The sequence below is a fragment of the Eublepharis macularius genome, chromosome 11 (assembly GCF_028583425.1).
Source record: "Eublepharis macularius isolate TG4126 chromosome 11, MPM_Emac_v1.0, whole genome shotgun sequence".
NCBI classification, from domain to species: Eukaryota; Metazoa; Chordata; class Lepidosauria; order Squamata; family Eublepharidae; genus Eublepharis; species Eublepharis macularius.
Window position 1 is genome coordinate 59311021 of NC_072800.1, and position 24878 is coordinate 59335898.

General features: G+C 40.0%; 1 protein-coding gene across 2 annotated transcripts in view; it reads right to left on the reverse strand.

Moving 5' to 3' along the window:
- Positions 1-221: 221 nt before the first annotated feature.
- Positions 222-24878, reverse strand: part of UMAD1 (UBAP1-MVB12-associated (UMA) domain containing 1) — a 68764-nt gene continuing 44107 nt past the window's right edge. For both annotated transcript variants that reach the window (XM_054991562.1, XM_054991563.1), the window contains exon 4: positions 222-5276. In XM_054991562.1, the coding sequence (XP_054847537.1) occupies positions 5019-5276 (258 nt within the window). In that variant the 3' untranslated portion in view covers positions 222-5018. The remainder of the gene's footprint in view (positions 5277-24878) is intronic.

Sequence of the window (24878 nt, forward strand, 5' to 3'; positions counted from 1 at the left end):
AGATTTCATCTCTATGCTCGACTTTATGCTTATTTTCAAATTTCTTGCTACTGTACCATAAGTACCATCACTGAATAGCCTGTTGTTCATTATGGTACTTGCTCAGTAAATGTCCTAGCTGCTTATTATATGGTATCTCACTTACATTGCATAATCCACCTTAAATCTCAGTGAGAAAGGACTATAAAAGAATAAATAACAACAACAACAACAACAACACCTAATTTTAAAGTAAGCACAAAACCCAGTTTAATGCACAACAATGATTAGGGTTAATGTTCCAGCTTCCAGGAAATTCAGTAGACAAGAATTATAAGTACAGAACTAAAGCTGTTTATTTACTTCATCATGTATAAAAGGACAGCCTAAAATTTAGAATCCTATTTTGCTGCTGGGGTACATGCAATATTATGAAGAAATTAGTACAAATTAGATTAAGACTAATTATTAAATGTGAGCAGTCATCTATCATTTACAATTATACTTTTAAAAAACTTCCTAGTATCTCCTATGACATCAGGATAAACTTGGTTGTAAAGCAGCTGATATGGAAGAATAAGGTGTTACCATTTTTCCAATATCTAAAAGGACAGCATGTTTAACCATAGCTTTTATTTATCACATACACAGAGAAAAATATTTCAAGGCATGACATACATAGTTCTACCAAACTTATGAATAGGTGTTCCAATAAGTTCATGCACACATGAACCTTTTAATAAAGTTACCACTGACTAGACCTGTGAATCCATTCCACCAATAGCAGCACTTTTCCAGTGCTTTCTCCTTGTTCTGCCTCAGGCTTCCTGGTCTCCCTGAGAGCCATGACTAGAGGTGTGTGCTTTGGGTTTCAAATTTGAGTAAAATACCCAAATCCAGCCTGATTTGGTAAGATTCGGTATTTCCAAAGCAATTTGGGTCACTTCGGAAAGCTTCGAGAGCAGCCGTGGCAGCATTTTGCTAGCTGTTTGCATTTGCTGGCTGTTTGCATTTGCAAACAGCTGGCAAAGTTCTGCTGCAGTTTCAAGCTTCCCACTCATTTTTACAATAGAGGAGGGGGAGGAGTGAGTGACTCACTACAACCTCCTCCTTCCCCCTCCCATCTGGTAAAAAGGCAGGAAGCTTGAAATTGCACTTTTCTTGCTGTTTGCAAAGTTGCTTGCAAACAGCAAGAAAAGTACTGCTGTCAGAGATTCCCACCTATTTTTATGAATGACAGGGTAGTTAAGGAGGGATAGTAGTACAATGGGGAAGAGAGAGGGAGATCAGAGAAGGGAGGGGGGGAATTAGGAGTGTCCAATCCTGCTGCTGCATCCTCCTGCCACTGGTATGCATGTTGCTGTTGTTTATTGTTGTTAAATGTTGTTAAATGTTTTTAAAATGCTGTTAGATGCTGTTAAATATTTAATTCTCTTAAATGTTGTTAAATTCTGTTGTTGCTGTTAAATGTTATCAATGCTGTTAAATGTTGTTTTTGAAGGGGTGGGCGGGTGCCAGCTGATGATGAAAGCTAGTTTCCAACATTGCCTCATAAGCAATGTTCAGTCTGAAGCTGGCATGGGGGAGGGGGGATCCTTTGCAACTGTGGTCCATGAATGCTATTGTGTTGTGCTTGTGGCTTGGTACTATCTGGTTCTACTCTCTGGTGTTTCCCCACTGGCTGAACTCAGAGCCTTGCTGCAGGAAATGACAATGGTTCTGCTGGACTAAGTTGCAAGAGTGTCCCCTGGTTAGATTTGGTTCGGGTAGAATGGATGATGTGATTCTATGGTGAAAATCCAAGAAGCACATTTTTAAAGACACTTTTTTGTGTGTGCGATTCTCTGGTGTGATGTTATTTTTTTGGTTCAAACTGGACAGTATGTTGTGATTTGAATGTGCCACTAATGCTGTTACATGTCCGCAGCCCACTTGTGAGAAGGGAGGGGAAGGAATCGAAGAAATAAATTTTAAAAGAATTTTTTTTGGTGTGTTATTCTCTGGTGTGATGTTAGGTTTTGGTTCCACTAGACTGTATGTTGTGATTTGAATGTAATGTAATGTGATTATACTGCTGTAATGTAATGTAAATAACGCTGTAATGTGGGGAGGGAGGGCAAGAAATCCAAAAAATAAAATTTAAAAAAAATTATTTTTGTTGCGTGTGTGTTTCTTTGGTGTGATGGTGGGGGTTGTTTTAATCTAGGACTGTAAGTTGTGATTTAATAGTGATGATGTGAATTGTGATGTTTAATGCCATTATTAAGAAATAAAATTTTAAAAATTATTTTTGAGAGGTGTGTGTGTGTGTGATTCTCTGGTGCGAAGATAGGGAATGGAGAGTGGCTGGCCAGGAAGCTCTGGGGGTGATGGAGGATTTTGCGGTGCCTGTCTTTGATTCTGTTTTTCTTTCCCAGGGATGAGCTAGCAGCAGGGGTGCATACCTGTGCTGTGTGGCACCTACCCTGTGCATAAGTACCCCTGGGAGCAAAATCTAAAAAGTTCTCGCCATAGGGAGGAATGGAGAGTGGCTGGCCAGCCAGCTCTGGGGGTGATGGAGGATTTTGGGGTGCATATCTTTGATTCTGCTTTGCTTTCCCAGGGATGAGCTTGCATCAGGGGTGAATGCCTGTGCTGTATGGCACCCACCCTGTGTATAAGTGCCCCTGGGAACAAAGTTAAAAAAGTTCTCATCATAGGGAAGAATGGAAAGTAGCTGGCCAGCCAGCTCTGGGGGTAATGGAGGATTTTGGGGTGCATGTCTTTGCTTCTGTTGGGCTGTTGCGGGAGGTGGATTGTGAGTAGGATTGTGCCTGTGGCCACTGGCAGCAACAATCCATGTGTTTCTGCTGTGTGGGAGTTTTCCCCACAGTAGAAACATGGTGTGGGATAGAAACCACCTTTGGGTGGGAGGAGAGGTAGAAGCAGGTCCCCTGAAAACTGGGTGTGTTTTGCTTGCAAAATGCCACCCCATGCCACCTAGAAAGCCCCCTTGTTTTTCCCCACAGGGAATAATGAAGAGTGGAAGAGGACAGAGGCACCTTCTTTGGGGGGGCATAAAATGGCTTCCTGCTTTGGTAATTGCTTGATTCTGTATTTTTTTCCCAAATTGGGAAAACCGAATCGCCCTGGCACTGCACACCCCTAGCCATGACTTGCTGTACAGACTATCACTTAGCAGGGATTGGAGCAGGCAAGGTCCAGAACTGGAGCTGGCACACAAGAGTTGTGGCCTTGTGAACTAGGTGATCCAGTAGTGCTCCTTTGCTTGTCTTCAGCTTAAACAGACTGAGGAAGAGCAGCCCCAGCTGTTCAGGAGGCAGCCTCTAGAACTCTTCAGATGCAGTCTTAATTAGGCCAGAATTCTGCAGAGAACTAGGTCTAGTCTGGCTCCATAGCTACTGCACAGGATGCTAACCTAGCACCGTACCTCCTCTCAGCTGCCTCAACACACGCCCACTGCCACAGTGCTCCTACTGGATGGAGGCAGATCCTGGTAGGCACATGAGCAGGGTCCTGTTTTATACTTAGTTTCCCCAGCATATGGAGGGATAGAGGAAAGTTCCAGTGAAGGAGCCTCAACTGGAGGCTCTTCGGTGGCAGCTGAGTCGTCTACCTTCTGGGGGTCTCCCCGAGTTTTCTGTTCTCCCCAGGCCACATTTCTGACTTCCCAGGCTCCTCCTCTGAGGCTTCCGAGTCGGAGTCCAGGACAAATTCAGCTGGCATCAGACACTCCTTGTGCCAGGGAAAGTGCTGCTCTTAGCAGAATGAGTCCACAGGATCCAACCCATTGTAAGCAACATTTGTTTATAGAGTATTAATGTGGAAAACCCTTGTTTATGCCTTTTAGATATCTATACAGAACATTTCTTATGAGAAAGACTAATCTTTGGCACAGTATAGATGTACCCTCTCCTCTAGTCCCTCAAAATTAAAAATAAATCTTGTACGTAACAAATTATTCATACACATCACAATAATCACATAAGCAAGCAAAGAGAAATTTTGCTAGATTTTAACTAGAAGAACATAACCAGAACTTAAAATGAATACTTGGATAGTCTGATGTCTAATTTATTTGGACAAGACTGTTTGATCTTTCCCCAGAGCTAAACCCTATCAGTTTTTATATCTGATGCACAAACATTTAAAAAGTGGTGGTAAACCAGTAAGAAAGCATACACAGGAAAACACACACCCAGATTTCTCTCTCTAGTGGGTACAGAGGTCTGCAGTGGGAAAAAATCCCTGATAAACATTTAAACAAGAAACACATGTGGAAAAGAATACAACACAAGTGAAAAACTGCTGAACTCCTAGTTTATGAAAAACCCAAAATCTGAACCAATAATATGGCAGCAACCGTCCAACACTGTTGATGTGCAAAATCCATTGTGTACAGAGATAAAATAGAATTAGGCAACAAACATTTCTACAAATATATACAATGCTAGAGATTTTGGAGGTTGTGCCAGTAAAATTAACTGATTTAAATACTTTCATGTATATATTTTCCATTTACAAAATTAAAGGGCAAGTGTAACATAATGTTATATGTAATTCATCTACCATTGAAATAGCAAACTGAGAGTCTCTCTACACAAGACATCTTACACAAGTAGGATCAAGTGAAATATCTTACACTTGTTCTCCCACTGTGGATATACGTGCACTGCTAGGGAGAGAGTACACTTGAATATAAGACCACATAGAAAGTAAGTCACTTGAGCATCCCCGTGTAAGATGACTTGTGTAGAGAGACTCTCAGAAATAATATCAGCACCTGGATAATATGGAATTAAAGGATAACACAAACTCTGCTGGATTATTTTAAAGGAGTTTCATTTGTAGCCTGATTATTGTAACCGAATTTCCAGTTTTGGCTTAGCTGCTTCAATATATTTTAAGTAATTCCACAGGATGGAAATTATTAATTTTTAGCTTAACATTATTTAGATGATGCATCACACAGAGTTACATAACATACATTTACAATTTTACTTCAAGTGATCAAGGTACATATTTAAGTGACTCAATGACTAAGATTCACATAACACTGAATTTTCAAGAGTAAAATCATACCAAAATCTTGTTAGATTATCATTAACATCATAGGAGAGTAACTGCTGGGGGAAGTCACTACAGGCGTCTTGTGCAGCTAGCACATGTGGTGCAAGAGTGAAAGGTACATCACTGAGAAGTTCTGGCATAAAAGGACTGCTTTCCACATTGTGATTTTTCTCTGTCCCGACTGCAGTTCCTGCTTCAGTCAAATTTGACTGGCTGTCAGAATTATTCTGAGGAAACAAAAGAGAAAAAAAATGAACCATGCATTTGGAAAGGTTCATAGCAGCAGTAACTGAAACTGGCTGGAACAGCCCAAAACTGAAGTGAACAATTCATGACCATATGTCAAGCTAATCTTGAGCAATAATAGTAATAAAAATAAATATATCTCATTTATATTGAACAAATACGTTTGAGGAGGCAAGGAAAAATTGTGCAAAAGAGAACATGCAATCTTGCAGCTAAATGACATTATGTCACTGGTACTAGGTTTTAAATCGATGAATCTCTTTTAAAAAGCACCCACACATGCCATCTCTTTGAATAACACCTGATTCAAACTCTGCTATCCATTTGCAATGCCCAACTCTGTGAGAAGAACAGCAAGGCTTAAATCAGATAAACAGTATCATTCTATATGATCAGTTTACTGTTCAATAAGTGTGCCTTTGTTTAGCTTTGTGGTGCACAAACCATAAATTTTCACTCAAGATTGTGCTTGCATTATACAGCATTTAAAACATTTTCAAACTACAATATTTTGTGCCCAGACAGTCCATTCGTTAACATTGTGATTATTATGCCAGGTAAGACAGCCAAAAGGAAATAACTCAAAGTACAACTCTGGAAGAGTTAGGGCTAGTGCCACATTGGACCAATCTAGTTCAGCATCCCCCCCCCCAATAAAAATGAGACAGCATACATGCTGTCCTGCTTTACAGCACAAAAGACAATAAAATCCCCAGAGTCTTGTTTGTTTGCTAAATTACACTCCTGAGAGCACCTGTTTGTAGCTTAATTGAACACAAATGCAGGACTTCAAAAAAACCACCCTGATAATATATCATGTAGGGGAAAGAACTCTGAGTTTTAAAATTAACTATTCTTTGTAAAAAAAAAAAGGTGGAAAAATGCAAGCAACAGTATATATTTTTCTTTTTCCTCTATTCATTGCTTTCCTTTACAAATTGAATCCAGTAATTCTGAAGAAATGCTACAGTGACATGAAGTTAATATTTTATGCCTAAGCCACAGCAGCACTGCAAGTAACAATGATTTACAAAACACTATTCCAATCTTTAATACTTACAAACAAAAAGAGGAGTTTTTGTTTCTGAAACTCTATAAACATAAACTGATTATGTTCTGTTTGCTTTTATGTGCAATGTTGTTCTCTTATACTGGATAGGCTGCTGAAAGCAAGAAGTTGATGTGGGGAAAATTTTGAACTCTTCACGAAGGTGCTGGGTGCACAATGTGTGAAGAAATTAATTTGGATAAACAAGGACCAACATGCCAGCCACGAAAACAGTACATATACTGCAACTAAATTCTAACAAAGTCACAGACATTTTATAAGCAACCGAGCTCATCTACAAAAGCAGGAAATTAATTTACCAGAAAACTACTGCTAACAATGTAAGATTGTGTGTATATATGTGTAAAGTGCTGTCAAGTCACAGCTAACCTATGTTGATCGTGCAGGGTTTTCAAGGCAAGAGCTGAATAGAAGTAGTTTGCCATTGCCTGTCTCTATTTAGTGATCCTGGACTTTCCTGGTAGTCTCCAATCCCAGTGCTAACCAGGGCTGACGCTATTCAGCTTCTAAGAGCCAGCAAGACTGAGCTAGCCCAGGCCATCTGGTCCAGGCTTAAGGTTATAGGCACACTTAATTCAACCCACAAAAGCAAGGAAACATGAGTTAAACACAAGACAAATATTTGCTTCTGTACATGTTTTCTGGGGATACCTTACTCTATATCCCACTATCAGGCTGCCACATCTCTGAGCAGAGTCTTCTTGCTGGTAATGCCACATCTGTCTGAACTATCTCCTTGCTCAAATACTTAGAAGTGCTATTAGATTCACATATTTTTCAGAATATTATCGAGAAGTGTCTAAGATTTAATGAGCTAGTTTTTATACATCTATATTGGCTTGATTGTAATTTTAATGTACTTATTAGTATTTTGTAACTTGCGACGGGTTTATCTCATTTGGAGAAAGGAACAAGAACTTAAAAAAAACCCAGCCAGTTATTAGTTGTGAGATACAAACTATTATGGACACCACTGTACAGCAAGAAAGGAAGCTAACAGTGCTATTGGGTGGAAAACTAGTATCACACTTGTAACTTTAAGCAATGCAAGATTGCTGGCTTGCAAATCCATAGTACAACTCTGCATCTACAATTAAATTAAATAACTATTTTTCTTGATCTCTTCAGACTTGTTTTCTTTGTCTGAACATTTACAGTGTCCCCCAAAGGTGTGTAATATAGGGCTGTTTAACTGAAGCATTTGATAACCATATCATTAATTAAATTATGGACTTCTTGTAAGGAATCTTAATTATGTAGGCTGGCAATACATTGTGTCAAAGTTATGGCTGTGTTATGTTGAAATCTCTCTGCGCAACAGCATCAAGCATAAACCACAGGGACATTTAATGCTCTGGCTCAGCTTGCAATTTTAGCTTTTGAGGGTTTAGGTTTTGAAATGATCCATATAGGAAAATACACCAAACAGAAATTTGGGGTCAGCTATTACACACTGTAGTTATGTATTCATGTATGTGCATAAATTGACTGCAACTATACGAACTGTATTGGATTCCTATACTGACACAACCCTAGAATTGTACATAATTCGTTACTGCTGTATTACTGAGCCCCATCCCTTCTGTTTCACTATTTATTTTGTGTATATATGGATAGTCTTGCCTTTGTGACATTTTGTCCACAAGAGAGATGCATTTCTCTGCATGCTAGTGTCCTTCTTTTTCTTCGGCCTTTTGTTACTTATACAAGGAAATGAAGGGCAACATTACTATCACTGCTGGGTGTACATCCTTCTGCCCTAGTGATATTTCAGTTTGTTAAAACAGCAAAGCTCAATAACATAGGGGGGGAAGTTCTAGGGACACCATCCCATGGTGTTCAAAATGTTAAATAGGTATCATGGCTCTTTCCAGTTCAGCCTTTGTGGGTCTTGACTGGGCTAGGAAGGAGAGTATTGCTTTCCCCTATGGGACTTGCTTCTAGAAAAGCATTCTTAGGATTGCACTTACTGGCTCTTAGAGATGGATGAAATAAATTGTAGGGAGTGAAACAGCTGGAAATCTGTACTGAACCCAGTGCAGCACCTGTGAAGGAATGTACTCTCAAACCCCACTCCCTTGGGTCCTGGGAAGTCAGAAACCCCTCTGGCTTTCCCAGGTCTCCACTTGATCACTGCCTCTTTCTCCAATTCCTAAGGGGTATCAAAATCAAAGCTGACAGCAACTGCTGCCACCAGCAAATCTTGGAATATCTCCTGTTGGACAGATTTGCACATCCAGCACTCTGATCATGCACTGCCATTTAAAGGGCCTGCCTAGTGGGCACATCTCCTGCTTCTCTTCTACAAGCAACTGTGGGGATGATCAATTGCACTTTTGAATGTTCAAGCCAGAGCATTCAAGAGATTGCAAGCTTTACTTGCTGCCCCTCTCCTTTACCATACTTCAGATAGCTAGACCAAACAGGCATAGTGTGGTTATAGACTTCAGACTTAAGAATATTCAAAATACAAGCAAGTTTAATAAAAAAAAATAAAAGAATACTCTTGTCTCTTCAAGCATCAGGCTGAGTAAGGATACAAAGAAAAGGTGAGAACATGCATTCCTTTCATCCTACACTTGGTACTTATCCTAAACAATGATTAACTAGCAGAGGCTGGTAAAACTTGAAATTGTAGCATTTAGAAGTCCATCATTACCTTAGTTCTCAGAGATAGAGGACTTCTCCCCACTTGTCACTTAGACAAGATGGAGTCCTCAGGTAAAGATTTAATCCTTCACAGGTCTTTTCTGTATTGAACTTTTTTGTTGGTTCTGGCCCTATACTGCATCAATTTCTCACCAGAGCTCTCCATGCAAGGTCAAAATACTCCAATTCAGTCTCCAATTTCCCCCCGATTTTTTGGGGTTCTGCACAGTGAAAAGCTGCATCAGCTGCAGAGTCAATTTTTTCATTGAGGTTTCTCTCCGCACACATATCCCATTTTTTCCCCCAGTGAAGTCAAACCAGGGCCTTTTGAAGTGCAGAATGCTTTCTTTGGTGTGAGGCCTGGCCCTGCATTTCACCCTTCCCCTTTAATCCCCTGATCAGCTACCAATCCAGTTGTTTCTGTAAAAATTTAAACATTGGAATGTTGCAGCAGTTAAAAGAAAATGAACTTGCAAGTTTTCTAAGCTTATCAGCCGCAATATAGCTAAGAGAAATTTTAAGAATGGACTAAAAAGTGTGTTGAGTATGCACGCTAACCTTGGCAATAAAAAGTAAACTCCCCTTTTATTTTTTTAAACAGTGCTGCAAAGTTGCTGCATTTAAAAAAAAAAAACCAAACTTGCAAGTTTTCTCATCTAACCAACTGAGAAACTGACCTGTCCTCAGCAGATCAACTAAGGAAAACAGAAAGTCCACAGCAGAAATGGGGCATTTTTCTAGTGCAGAAAGAAATAAACAGACACCATTTCATTTTGACTCCCAAAGCAGATCCGATCCTTGTGAATCACATACCGAGAAAATTCCGTGTGTGCATGCAGAAAACACCATCCCTTGTGCATTCCTTTCCCCAAGCTGCAAAGAAGAGAGAACTTCTTCCCTGTTTCCTGAGAATTTTTAATCTCTTCTTTGAAAGCCACCCCCACCCCACCCCCGCCGATCATTCTGATCTTCCTGCCTCAACAGGAAAAAAATCACTATCCAGCCATCTGGCTGTGGGTGCGACATTCTAACACAGTGAAAAATAGTAAACCTATTGCTCTTCTTCAGCCAGAACCATTAGCATCTGTAAGCACTAAATTGCTCTGCGCTTGATGGCACAACCTCCAGTCCTCTCTTTTCTGCCAGCTGCAAATTCGCAGCCAGGTTCCGACTCATGAACAGAGTGTAGTTCGAATGGTTAAGCTAAGTCCTAACAGAGGGCATTTCTCCACATCTACCATTAAAATATTGTCACATCTTTATGCGTAATAGGCAAGGTGTGTAGAATGCAACTACTTCAGTGAGCTTTTAAAATTTGGTTGGCAGTCCAAATAATACTACTCACAATGTATGTGTACTTAAACTTCACAAAATTCAACAGGATACAAGCTGTGGGACTCTTGATACTCTCAGGTGACCCCCTAAGTACACATAATTATAAGTAAGTGCCATTGAAATTGATTACCAAAGAAATGAACAGATCCAATTTGAGATCAACGGAACTAGTTCTCTGTTTCTTGAACACTGCAAAAGTCAACTGAAACTGAGGTTAGTTGCAAAAGTAGTATGATACAGTAGTATGATAAAGACGTACAAAAGTCCCTTTGTGTGATCTGGAAACTAATCCACAAAAATTAGTTTCTGGGCATCAGAAAATCCATACTGGCCTCAAGATTTAGATCTCTAGGTCTTAGCACTTGCTTAATAATGTCTGTGACAGCCTTCCTGACCTCCTCAGCCACCTGAACAATGTCATGGGGGTGCAGGGGAAGTATAAACCACAGTAGTTTTTTTTTTTCTTGAAGTCCTTTTAAATTTCCAATGGAAAACTGAGAAATTTTGGGAAGCACTGAAGAAAAAACTGAAAATTTTCTTTTGGCATAAATGAAAAGTTTTTTGAAACACAAGGATTTGAGTTCAGTGGCACCTTAAAGACCAACAAGATTTTTACAGTATAAGCTTTCAACAGTCAACGCTTCTTCAGATACAAGGAGGAGAGGAGATCCTTTATATCCTAGTCAGGAGGTGGGACAGATGACGCAAAGAGGGAGTTAGGAGGTAAAGGTACAATGCAGCTTGATTAGAGCAGAAATTACCATCTGTGGTGAGATAAGAATCCCATGTCTCTATTTAGCCCCAAGGTTGTGCTTGACATTGTGAGAGTCCAGTGTTTTCAATGTTATAAAGGATAAATATATTGATCAGTATCCCAATGATCTAAAGCTGAGTCTAGATCAGGCTGTTTCCTTGGGAAACATAGAGGCTTCTGGAAGGTCTTAGTCACTTGAACATTTTAGAGTCATTTTGAATATCCAGTGCTTGCAACCGGATGTCTGAAAACCATGGATCTCTAAAATTTTGTACAAATGTTCAATTAAACAGAAATTCTTGGTCAACACTGCACAGGGGTGTGCTGTTTAAAATCCCAAGAGATGACTATAAACTCTTGAGCTAGCCTGCAGCAGGCCTATGAATCCAAGTCAAAAATTATTTACCACTGGAGTACTGAATGCCTGTAATTAAACACATTCAAAACAAAAACAAATCCACATAAATTAAGGGCTAAACAAGGTGATTAAAGCCCCAAACCCTAAAACTCAAAGCCACAACCTACACAGCAGCTCAAGCATATTTAAAAAAAATACAGTTCTGAATGAGTTTATCTAGGAAGGTAAATTAACTTTTACTTCCCAGTCCTATCCAGTCACTATGCTTTTTCAACCTCACTTTAAACAAACGGTATCAGTGACAAGTTTAAGTAAGTACAGTATCCATCAACCCTAAGATGTTATGCCAACTCTAGCAAACTGACTATGGAAACTTGTTATCAATCTGGTCCAAATATGCATATCTTAATAAACTGTATTGCACAATGTCAAGGTTATATTAAAAGGTTTATACTCCCATCTGTCTATCTTTCAAGCACATTATTTATAGCAGTACGTCTTGAGAATTTGATATTCTACATTAGGCATGCTGGCCTGTATCCCGCCATGCAGTTCTTCCAATGGAAGGGCATTGTCATTAGAGAAGTGGCAATTTTCACTGATTCCATCTTAACAACAACAACATTTGATTTATATACTGCCCTTCAGGACAACTTAATGCCCACTCAGAGCGGTTTACAAAGTATGTCATTATTATCCCCACAACAATAATCACCCTGTGAGGTGGGTGGGGCTGAAAGAGCTGTGACTGACCCAAGGTCACCCAGCTGGCTTCAAATGGAGGAGTGTGGAATCAAACCCAGTTCTCCAGATTAGAGTCCTGCGCTCTTAACCACTACACCAAACTTGCTCCTACTGCAGATCCACACTTTGCCCCTTATGCTGTTTGAGGGTCTATTGACCCACAGCAACAACATTTGAGGGAGCTCACTGGGCTGCAACAAAAGGAAGAAGTGGGAAAGTCCTCCTCTACAAAGTCCATGGATGGTTGAATATATGTTGTTGATTATATTTAACACTCTTCTTTATTTATCTAGCTCTCGCCACTGCTAAAATACAGCACATTGAAACCATATTCTTCAGAACACTACAAGGGCTTAACATAACTTCCTGATAACGTGGAATGTTAATTCAAATATTCTAGAAAATGGACTAAATTTTTAGATTTAAAATTCATAAGCCACAAATCAGTTAAATTTACAAGCAGTGATAAACATTTATCCACATAAACAAGCTTTTCTCACCTTTGCAATGACTACAGCACTCAAGTGTTTAAATGTTGTTTTAACAGACTCCAAAGAGATGTGCAACAGTACAGAAACCTACAATGACAGGCTTTTGAGTACAAACTGAACTACTGTAGAAGGTAGTGCTAATTATTTCTCAAACTTTCAAAAGTTGTACTGTTTTGTTATTCCACTGGGTTTAGGTACAAAAAAACTTGACTGAAATTCCTCTTCAATTAATGAAGTCAGTGGGTCAGGGGCTAGAACTAGGGATGTGCATCCCAAAAAGATTCAGGTTCGGAAATCCCAGAATTCCAAAGTGGCAAGCTGCTTTGGAATTCTGGTATTTACTCGCTTTGGTATGCTCCGTAAAGATTCGGAGCATACTGAAGTGAGGGGGAGCAACCCCCCACCTCCACCTCCCACCCACCCCCTGGGCAACCCCTCCACCCCCACTCTCTTACCTGGCTGGCAGGGAGAGGGGGAGGGTGATCAGCTGGGCGTTAGGCCGCTACTGCCACCACTGCGGCAGCGGCAGCACGCACAAGGCTGGGTCAGCCCGGAGCCAGCTCTGCCACTGCCGCCGCAGCCTGTGCAAGGCCGGGACGGCCCGGAGGCGCCTCCTCTGCCACCGCAGTGCCTCCTCCAGGCTTGCAGCGGCTCGTAAGGAGGTGAGGCAGGCCGGAGCCACCTCCTCTGGCCCTTCCTGCCCCTTTCTCCGCCTCCTCCACTGCCCCGCGACCCCGCAGGGCGGTGGGGAAGGCGGGAACCTCCTCCTCCAGCCCTTGCTGCCCCTCAAATGGCCACCGCGGCGGCCATTTGAGAGGCAGGAAGGGCTTTCTCTGCCTCCTTCGCTGCCCTGTGGCACCGTAGAGCAGCAGGGAGGGCCGGAGCTGACACTGCTGCCGACGCCGCCTCCACCACCACCAGCAGGGCCAAGGTAAGTGGAGGTGGGGGCTGGGGGATGTTTAAAGGGCCCTGCCGCTTGTAAGCAGCAGAAAAGGGGCCCTTTCAACTCAGCCCCGAAGCTTTCCGAAGCATTACGCTTCAGAAAGCTTTGATTCAGGATTTCCAAATGCTGGCCCCAATTCAGAAATCCCAAATCTTTACAGATCGGGTCCAATTCAGGTATTTTACCCGAATTGGAAACCCAAAGCACACACCCCTAATTAGGACAGTAAATGGGTATACTGTGAAATATATATTTCTTTGCTTTTACTTCTCACCTTTCTGCCTTCATGGATCTCAAAGCGGCTTACAGAATTCCCAGGTGGTCTCCCAAACACTTAGCTTCAGTCAGGTGATTTTATCAAGTGCCTTCTACCCATATACTGAAACCAGGGTATACCACAGTATACCGCAGTAAGTATTCTCCAGCCCAGAGCCTCAGCAATCACTTTATGGTGTTAGGGCTTGAGTTAGAGCTTGGAGCATCAATAAGCATTAGTTTGTTGACCAAGGAACAGTAGAAGAACAGATCTTTCTTGGTATATATGTACTTGACCTGACTAATCCAGAAGACTTATACTGCCTGTTAGTTATACCACTTACATTACATTATGTCTTATGTCACAAAAGCCTGGATAGCCTCAGACCATATGATTCCTGCTGCAAGCCTCTGATTTCCTGATAGGCACTGTGGCTTAGGCTCAGCCTAAATTTCTCCAACCATGATATTATAAGTATAAAAGAATATGTGCTGCTTTCAGATTCTTAGAGGGTAGAAAAAATGCAACTTGGAATGCTGATAAATGATCATAACTTAAATTGTTTCTATAAATGAATCTTTTATTTTTGTTTTGTATTTCCCCTTTCCTCTGGCCTGGAACCACGTGTAACATTATATGGCAAGCATAAATTACATGGCTTACAAGGAATACCAATCTAATATCACAGCATTTTCTTCTTAAGCAATCTGCATTACTGCAAGAAAGGAAACATTTAAAACACAGATGGCCTTGGGAAGATTTAATTTACATTTAGGTGAATCATGAGAATGGTTGCCCTTTCGGGAATCATGGAGTACAGTCAGCACTATACTTAAGAACCTCCTCTAGGAATGAATAAGCTGTTCCAATAGCAGTGCTATAGTGCCATGCTAATGGAGAAATACACTGAGGTCTCCAACATGATGCCCATCAATACTTTTCCTGATTCCTGCCCAAGTGATTTTAGACAGTGGCCAGGGCCAGGTGGGGCTTTTGCCTAGCAAGGCTTCTGATTGGCTGTGTAGATTTTTAAAAATGTTTGTTCTGGATGATTCTGGTCAGGCCTGATTTAGATATAGCATGCACTTAAGAAGTCCTAAGCATCTAGTTAGCTGTCCTATATCAAATCATTTAACTCCTAGCAAGAGATACACCTCATATAATGTTTTAGGTTCATTACTGGGTATGAAGCACAAGTAATATTATTACAGAATCTCTGCTTCCATTCTACACCTTTATAAAAACATGATTATTCAGGATTCTTAATGTTTGCTCAATCAACAGAAAACCATACTATCCATTATAACTACACAGATCATTAAAAGAGAGCAATTATATGAGTCCAAGAAAGTATCTTACTCAAAGATAACCAAGCCACAGGCAAGGAGCCCCTTCTAGGAAGAAACTCCCAATCAATTCAATTTCTCCTATTTATAGGATTTCAAAACAATCTTTTTAAAAATAACTATCCTGCTTGATTAAGGCTCACATTCTTAGCTAATTCTCTTATAACTTGAAACACCCTACAAGATTAACTATATTTGAAACATCTTTTTAAAAGTACATAAAAATTGTTAGTTCATTCTTGCTACTTTTTAGTTTATCAAAGTCTATGGAAAATTAGTGATTACAAGATTCTCACACATCTGAACATCTTTTGGCCTTCAATTAATACACCCAACTTTGAATCATATCTTCAATTTCTGTGAAGTTGGACATTCCTGTCATTCTCAGACGCTCTCTGTACCTGAGCCTTAATACTTAGTATTTATTGATATGGGTTATACTGCTTTTCTAATCTACACAAGGCCAAGCAACTGTGTTACTCCTTTATTTCACACCCTCTACAAAGTTGTTCTGTTCTGGGCCTCTGGACTTTCTTTCTAACGTGTATAATAGCTGCAGGGCCAGGCTAACCCCGTTTCTGTGTATAAAGTCATCTTCTATAATCTTGATCAAATCCAGCAACAGTTCTAACCACATCCATGATACATTGCTTAGGCATCAGTTGCCATTCACAACATAATGTAAGCTGCAGCAGCCATTCTGTGGCTAGTTCTACCTCCTGCAGCAGCCATTTTATGGCTGTACCTGCTACACTGTCAGAATTCCAAAGGTACTCACAGGATCAAAAAGATTGAGGACCCCTATACTACACTATATTCCATGTATCTATAGAGAAAGGGGTACAAGTCATTTTATTTTAAATCAGACACAAAGTTGGAAATACTGAATTGAATCCTGTAGGTCCAATTGCTCTTTCCTCTGATAGAAGAAGCCTTTCCCAAAGAAAGAGGCTTTTCCAGTGATGGAACAGCCTCTTGCATCAGTGGAAGGCTCCTTCTATCAGAGGAAAGAGCCCCTCACCAGAAGCCTCCAGCCCAAATAATGGCCCCCTAAGCTGCACTTCAAAAACAGAACAACTCTTCAAAAATTAGAAAGAACCCACTAAACAGCTGCAGATAGAACGAGCTACTGCAAAGAATGACTAGTTTGGACTGTTCTTAGCTCAAATATCTCAGTAGGGTCAGCAACAGGGAGCTCTAAGAACATAAAATTACTTTTAGAGACCATGAAATTCACCTCAAGAGTAAATCAATGAAAATGAAGTATATCTAGAAATTCCTGATGATGTTCACAAAATGATTGTTCCTCTAATTTCTCGCAATGGGTTTTTGTGGATACTTTGTGTATCTTCATTCAAATGTTATTTATTGGACAAAGCATGAGAAGAAGGTGTCCGAGATGCAGATCAGAGCTTAGCTTTAAAAGTCAGAAATAAGACAAGTTATAAAAATATTAGAATATTTAAAGGAGTATTAACTACTGGCCTTAATGGGTATAATGTATCTGAAACAAATATTAAGCAACATTTTTTCCAATACTTATGCCTCATTGATTGGCTACATGTCTCTCTCAATAACCTTGCAAGTACCAATGCTCTGGAGCTGGCCATAATTCATACCATAACTCAAAGTTAAGGATCCTTTCCAAGAGCAACATAAGCTTGCAAATTTTAGCAAACAGCAGCTTTTTTAGTTCCCAAAACTGAGTGTGCCATCACTTTTCTGGTCTATTTAGGGAACTGGAAAAACCAAATAAAGGCTGAAGTCATCGTCTGGTTACCAAATATTTGGAAAGGCTGTTGCCAAATGGGAAGACATTGTGATGACAGAAAGTCAAAGTGTTGGGGGAGATTACATGCTCAATCATTCCTCTGCTCCAGCTTAATTATTACTAGGAGGTAGGGGTCAGAAGAGGAAATGATAGGAACCTTTAACTATGTTGATTAAATGGCAGTAATTTTTTGTACCCTCTAATTCTTTAGCCTGGACTTACTCTGGCTGTGGCTAAGATTCCTTGCAACTCCTCCTAATCCCATACGTCAGCTATTCAAGAAGGAAGGTTCACCACACTGACCTCAATCCAAACTCAGCCTACCTCAATGCTCCACTAGCCTGTCAACAAATATGAGATGTACCTTTTTGAATAGTTCAGTGTACATGCAGCAGAAGCAGCTGCATACTCTTAGCTAACAAAGACAACACAAAAAGCATTGAAGCATGGGTGTAACATGCAATATCTTGAGAATCTCAATTTTATGACTGCAAAAGCAGGCTTCAAAATTCTGGAAGTCAGAGAAGGCCTTCAGTACAATTTTCAGTGACAAGGAGCAGGGCTTCAATTACTTGAATTAACCTGTGACCTGAAGGTATCTGAAGAGAGCTTTGACTCTAAAAAGCTTATCCCCTGAAAAATTCAGTTGGTCTCTAAGGTGCCACTGGACTCAAATCAAGCTGTTCTACTGCAGACCAAAATAGCTACCCACCTGAAATTAACTGAATTAATGCCTTGCTCCTTCTAGAGATAGGAAGAAGCAATTATGTGAAGTATGCACATTTGCTTAAATGGTAAAAGTCACCACATAGGGGTATGCACCAAAAAAATTCAGGTGATCCAGGTCCAGGTTTCAGGGATACAAAAAAAAAAAAAAAATTAGTATCCCTGAAATCCAGGTCAGTCTCTCTAATTCGGTTAGATAATTCTGAATTTATCCAACCATTATTCCCTATTCCTGAACCACTCTCCATGTTTCCTATGGGAAACACTTCCAAAGCTTTCTGGGCAAAGGAAACCTTAAGTAAAGGCAACCCCTGGCAAAAAGCAAGTCCCAAATGCAAGCCCCACTCCAAATTCAAGCTGAACCAATGAAGCCCAACAGAACCAAAATGAAGGGAACCAATGTCAAACCAGAGAATCCCCCAAACTGAAGAAAGGGTGGAGGCTCACTGTAGCCACAGAGTTTAAAAGACGGCTGCCAGTGGCTTAAAGGGCTATTTCGGAACTTGGGTGGGAGTGGAAGAGTGGGATGGGAATCCACTCTACCTGTTGCTTCCTGTCCCCTGCCACCTCGTATCATTCACATCCTACCTGCAAGCTTCGCTGCTCTCCTCCTGTATGCCAGATCTCCTGCCTGCCAGTCTTGCATTGTTCTCTTCCTGCCTGCCAGCTCTCCTGCCTCCAGCCTCGTGTCACTGTCCTCCTGTTCACCAGTCTCATGTTTCACTCCTCCTGCTTATCAACTCTCCTGCCCACTAGCCTTGCGCCATTCTACTGCGGCACAGAACTTCTCCCCACTTCACAAAATGAAGGCAAGCTCTGCACTGCTTGTTGCCCTTTCACTCAGTGCTGTTCTGTCTCTGCTGCAGCTACCTCTGCAGCCAAATAACTGGGCCCAGAATCAAAATTCCCAGAGCTGATCCAGGATTCTCCAGTTTATGCTGGATCAGCATAAATCCAGCTAATTTGTCGGATACCAAATCCTGGATTGCACACCCCTACATTCAGATCTTCTTGGCATACAATTCTGGTTCTGCATGGTAGAATTTTGATTTGATTACCACAGAATGCACATATCATTAGGGTGGGGAGACTGCAGCACCCTGGAACCACCAAGAAGAGAAATGCACAGTAAGTGAATCAAATTTTCCACTCTCTAGTGGTTCCTGGAGTGCTGCAGTCTTAACCAAAAGGATATATAAAAGCCGTCATTCCTAGGGAGGGACTACCATTTAGTCTCATTTATCATTTGTTTAAGAATCCTCCTGCTAAATGCAGCATCCAAAGACATCCGCTTGTCTATATGGCAGTAACAGGTGAACATATATACAAACTTCCAAATAAATCATTTCCAATGAAGTGAATGATAACCACAGAGGTGCCCTCCCTCAAAGAGTGAACAGATATGCCCTCCAGTGAGACTTTGCCTATGGCTTTGTTAATCAAACCTACCCAGTCCTTAATACAACGTTCTAGAGTGAAAAGTGAAACCCTAGCCACCAAGGATTTCCAGAAAAATACAAACAAGGCCTCAGACTTGTGCAACCCTTGGTCCAGTCCATATAGAAGCTAAAGGATTACTCAACATCCAAACAGTGCCATTCCCTCTCACGTTGGCAAGTCAGTTTTATGCAAGAAGACTAGGCTAGTTCCTTTGAACTATGGAAAGTGGAATTCACATTTGGAATAAAAGTTGGGTTTCTCCTAAAGACACCCCTATCCTCATGAAAAATATATATGTTCTTATTCATTAACAAGGCATGTCATTCTGAGATTCTACACAACGATGAAATGGCCAGAAAGAAAAATGGTATTGAGAGTCAGTTCTCAAAGAGGACACGTTCCCATCGGTTCAAATAGAATCTTAGTCAAAGTGCTAACCATTGTGTTCAAATTCCACATTGGAAATACGTGAACAGTCGGAAGATGTACCCCCTTCAGAAAATGCCTTATCAGACATCCTGTCTGATAAGCCAGTTAGGGTTGAACTGGGCTGGAACAGTGGCAGAAAAAAGTTCATGACACTGCCTGAATTCAGAAAAAGTTTTCCCAATAGCTAAGACTTTCACACCTCAAGAATCACTGGAGAAGTGATGGATTTTCTAGTACTCCATCCTCTTTTCTAAAAGATAATTTCAAGACAGACCAAGGTGGGTAGCTATGTTGGTCTGCAGTAAAACAGCAAGATTTGAGTCTACTGGCACCTTAGAGACAGATACTCTGAAGAAGGGAGCTCTGATTCTAAAAAGCTTATAGTGTGAATATCTTGTTGGTGTCTAAGGTGCCACTGGACTCAAATCCCAATATAACCGACGTACCCTCCTTCACTGTCCCCACTGTGAGGCCAAAATTCAGTCTCCCTGCTTTGACTGAGCTGCCTCAAATAGCTGGTTAATACTTGTGGTTTAGAAAGTCTGTTTGTCTCACCCTGACATGCAGATATAATTTTGGCTTTTAGCCCAGCCCAAGAACTTGATGGGGTAAAGCAGGAGCCCTATAATCTTTTGTGCCTGGAAACGGCACTAGAGACTATGTCACATTCAAAAAGAAATAACTTTATTTAACAAGCATGGATTGGGTAAATGTAGTCAGGGTATGGAAATGCAGAGGTAAAATTTGTTGGTATTACAGAATATACATTGTGTAACAAGAAAAATTGTATTTTTGCAGCTTATTTTCATATATTCTTGGTTCTTAACAGTGAGAGGTGTTTTACTATGAATTTAGTTACAGCAACAACGTTTCTTCAGGAAGTTTCCTATGACAGTTCAGATTTTCTGGAGTTAGTCACTTTCTTTATGCACCTAACTCACTCTTTTCTTGAAACTAGAGGGTATTTCTATCTCCTGAGTAGTTTAAACCCATTTTCCCTTTATAACAGACCCGGGGGCCTCCTCAGAGCCAAACTCCCTTCAAAACTGGGCAGGAATTAATCTTCTCAGAAGATAAAACCCTCTTCTTTTTGGCTTGAAAGGGAGTCTCGAGCCACTACCCAATCACTCTTTCACAAACACTTAGATTTTGAATTCTTAAATAGAAATCTTCCTCAGGACAGTAATACTACAGATAAGGCAAAGGAGCCTTCTTCCTTCACTCCAAAGGTGAACCTGTTTGACTTTTCTTGTCAGACTCCCTGACTCCAAATTCTGTCAGAAACCAACTGACTACTTTCAGACTGGTTCTAACTGACAGCAACTCTGGTATGGAATAAAAATAAAAAAATCCCACTCCTCAGCACTCGTTTGATCATATAGGGTCCCCCCCCCCAATCTGGCGCTGACCAGTCAGAGAAGAGGGAGCAGCCTATCACTCAAGCTTTCCATTCTAGGGAACAGTTAACCCTTCCCCTCCAAGGTCTCTGATTGTGCTGCACTACAGAAACCTGCTGTTTAGTGCAGTCCATCATAGCATTCTACAGACAGAACAAATATTTTGATTCTTGACCTAAGATAATTCTTATTGTATCATTTTATTCTTTAAAATTTCATTTTTGTGAAAATTTGAGTGTAAACTCCAGAAGCGAACAAAAGCCGTAAGAATCTCTAACATGCCATATATGCGTGATCATTAGCTAAATGCAGAGATGCATAGTTTCTTGCTGAATCTCATCGCAATACTTTTCTAGTGGCTTTGATTCAGCCAAATGAATTTATTTGTGCATTATGGAACTTTGTTCTTTAGTAATTAGAAATTACTACTTAGGAGAACTTGTTTATTGCCAGCTCCTAGTAAGAGAGCAATACTATCACCTTCTAAACCCAGGAAAATTACTATCTTAAAAATGTTAGTCCTTCCTACAGACAATAGAATGGAGATGGAAGCAGAAAGCTTTCTTAACACTTACAATGCAATCCTATGAAGAGTTACACCAGTCTAAGCCCATTGAAGTCAATGGGCTTAGACTGGAGTAACTCTCCATAGGATTGCACTGTTAGTGTATGAAGGTGACACAAATTAGTACATTTTGTGAGGACGGTTGCATATTTAATGTAATCCCATTATGTGTAGCAGATTTGTGCACGTTAAGAAAACATTTATAAATCTGTTAGGGTACAAAACTGGAAGTCCTGTGTGAATAATCTTGTGCAATATTTTTCAAAGAACTTCTTGACATGCAAATACACAAAGTATGTCTCAGTAGCAGTTATACTTTCCTGTTTATTCATAACCACACAAACATGTTGCCTCCTTTTCAATGCATAGCTGACAATACAAACATTTATTTTACAGTTTGTTCTTTATTTTTGTGCTTCTGGATCTGCAAGATTTAACCTCAGTCAGTGCCGCAAATTTTCCATAGAAAGTGATATATGTATATTTATGCCACCATCATAACATGCTGTTGCCTTATTCCTTATGCTTGACCATTTCACAAATAAAATGCATCTGTCATCTTTCTATCTCCACACCTTTAATGGCTATGGACTGACTTTCATTCTCACATGTGTGCGCATATATATATATATATATATATATATATATATATGGTATATAAAAATGGTATACAAATCTGTGTAAATTAATATTCTCTGAGCTGCATCAAAAGACTGTGCTAACAAAGGTTGAATTTCATGATGTAGAAGTTTGTCAAGTCTGAAAGCCAGAATTTTTTTTTTTAAGCACCACAATAGATCTGAGATTCTCTGGGTGCTGAGTCACCCCAAACCATTTTCTGTGTATTTTATTTATTTATTTATCCACTTTTCTCACTGACATCCAAGGCAGATTATAAAGTTTGAGTGAAAATACAATATAATCGACAGCTAGAACATCCACTAAGCAAAGTACAATAAAGAACAAAGTTAGGACATTTCAGGAAATGGACACAATAGAGAATGGTAGTGGAAAAATTAAAAGCATAAAGCCAAGTGTAGAAATGAAATTTATCTGAAACAAAGCATACTAATTTCCATGGCATGTCTGGCAGTGTAGAAATTCTCTAGAAGGCGCATATCTACAACTGCAGACAGTAACCAACAGCGTAGCGTTTTGTATATGTAGTAAGAATGTGGAATGGAAGAGTACACACAGCTTTTGCTCATAAATTTACAGCGCTATTTTAGGCAGAATTACTCTAGTATAAGTCTGCTGAAATTAACAGCCATGGGCTGGAGTAACTCTGCATAGAATAGCACAATTGCTGTGTTTATGTTTCTGGCATGGTCTTATGAGCAAGAGGTAGCAGAATCTGATATTTCTGGTCAGGGAAACCTCCCAGAAAAAACCACGTGAATAAAAGTCCTAAAATAATAATTTGCACATGTATTCTTCTGTGGGAATGTTTCCAAAAGCATCAACATGATGGCGTAACTATTATGTAGAAACTGGCCATCAGAATCAAGCAGTTCCGTTATCAATTATTCTTCTATTACCACTGCTGTCTGTCATCTTAATTTTTCTTTGTTTTGCATGAGCACAACAAATAAAACATTACAGTAGCAGCAAACAACTTGAGAGTTATTGTTGTCAAACAGCTGCAGTAGGATTTGAGTAACAGCAGCAGAAAAATGATCATATTCATTTATGAAGCTGGTTCTGTAATCTGGCTGTTTGAATATATTGAAGTCTTGCCTGAAGCTATGCCTACAACCTGAATTCTAGCAGTCTTCATCTACTCGTAATTCATTCAAGTTTTTTGCCTTCCTTGTTTTTCCTTTGTATGAAAACAGTTTTCTGAATGCAAAGCAATTCTTCCATGCTTCTAGGCATGATTTTTTCAGATCACCAACAAATTATCTGAGCTTTCTAATTTGTCTAGTTTGCTTTAATCATGTATCTAAAAGAGAGGTATTACCACCACCCCAATAAAGAAATTCACAAAGGTGGGGGAGGTGGACACCAAGAATAACCTATATGTTTGTGTAAACATATTTGTCAAAGTTTACAGAAAAATATCCAACTTTATTGTCGCATAAGCTTTCAAGAACCACAACATCAGATGCATCTGATATTTTTCTGTATCTGGAGCAGTTAGCTGTGTTAGTTGGTAGTTGCAAAATAGTAGAGTCCAGTAGCACCTTTAAGACTAACCAACTTTATTGTCGCATAAGCTTTCAAGAACCACAACATCAGATGCATCTGATGAGGTGATCTGGGATTCTTGAAAGCTTATGCGACAATAAAGTTGGTTAGTCTTAAAGGTCCTACTGGACTCTTTACTATTTTGCAACTACCAACTAACACAGCTAACTGCTCCAGATACAGAAAAATATCAGAGTTTATAAAAAGCAGCGGATTACACCCCACATAACCTGAAACAAAAGATAGGGAATGACTGAAGTGGATAAAATAGGCAACTGGCTGTGTTAAGAATTCAAGGAAGCAGGAGGCGGGGGAATGGGGTGATTTTACAGAGCAAGAGGGGAGGAAACAGGGGCCAGCAGAAGAGATGGGATTCCCTCTCCTCTGAGAGTTCCTAAGAGTCCCTTCTTCTTTGTTCTAATATTCTAATGACTTTTGACTGGACTAATTTTCCTAGGTGACTTTCAGAAATTGTCATTTTTTCTAGACATATTAACTTTAAAACTATTTAAGACTTATTTATTTACTAACAATGCTTACTAAAATTAAGGCCATCATATTTATTCAATTATATTCAATGGCACTATTTTCTTTGAAATATGTCTAACATTTTTTATCATCATCTCTCTAGGTGGTGGTTGAGGTGTTGGCAAACTGCCCGGTTGGTCTCTCTGCTGTGGCCTTTGCTCGCTTGTTTTACATTCTGGTGGCCTGCCTGCCCTACCTCCATAGTACTGGTGTGTGGAATGTATTATGGTTAACCATTACATGCTGCATCTTAGATTGTGATTTTAGCTTTTGTATCGGAATTGTGAAATTGTGTATTTTATATTTTATTGAGTATCATTGTTTTAATTTATTGCACTACTATATAATGTTGTAACCTGCCCTGTGCTTGTTTGTGGGAAGGGAGGGCAAGAAATCTAATAAATTAAATAAAATAATTATAATGTTGTTGATGCTCTAATCCTTCCCTGCTGTAATCCTTCACTGTGCTGAGGTGACATCACTTCTGGTTTTTCAGCTGGAAATGATGTTGTGGCATTGCACAGTGCCATTTCTGCCCATCCTTGCTGCTGGTGTCTCCCACTACTGGAGCCTCAAAGTCTGGCATCACTAATTC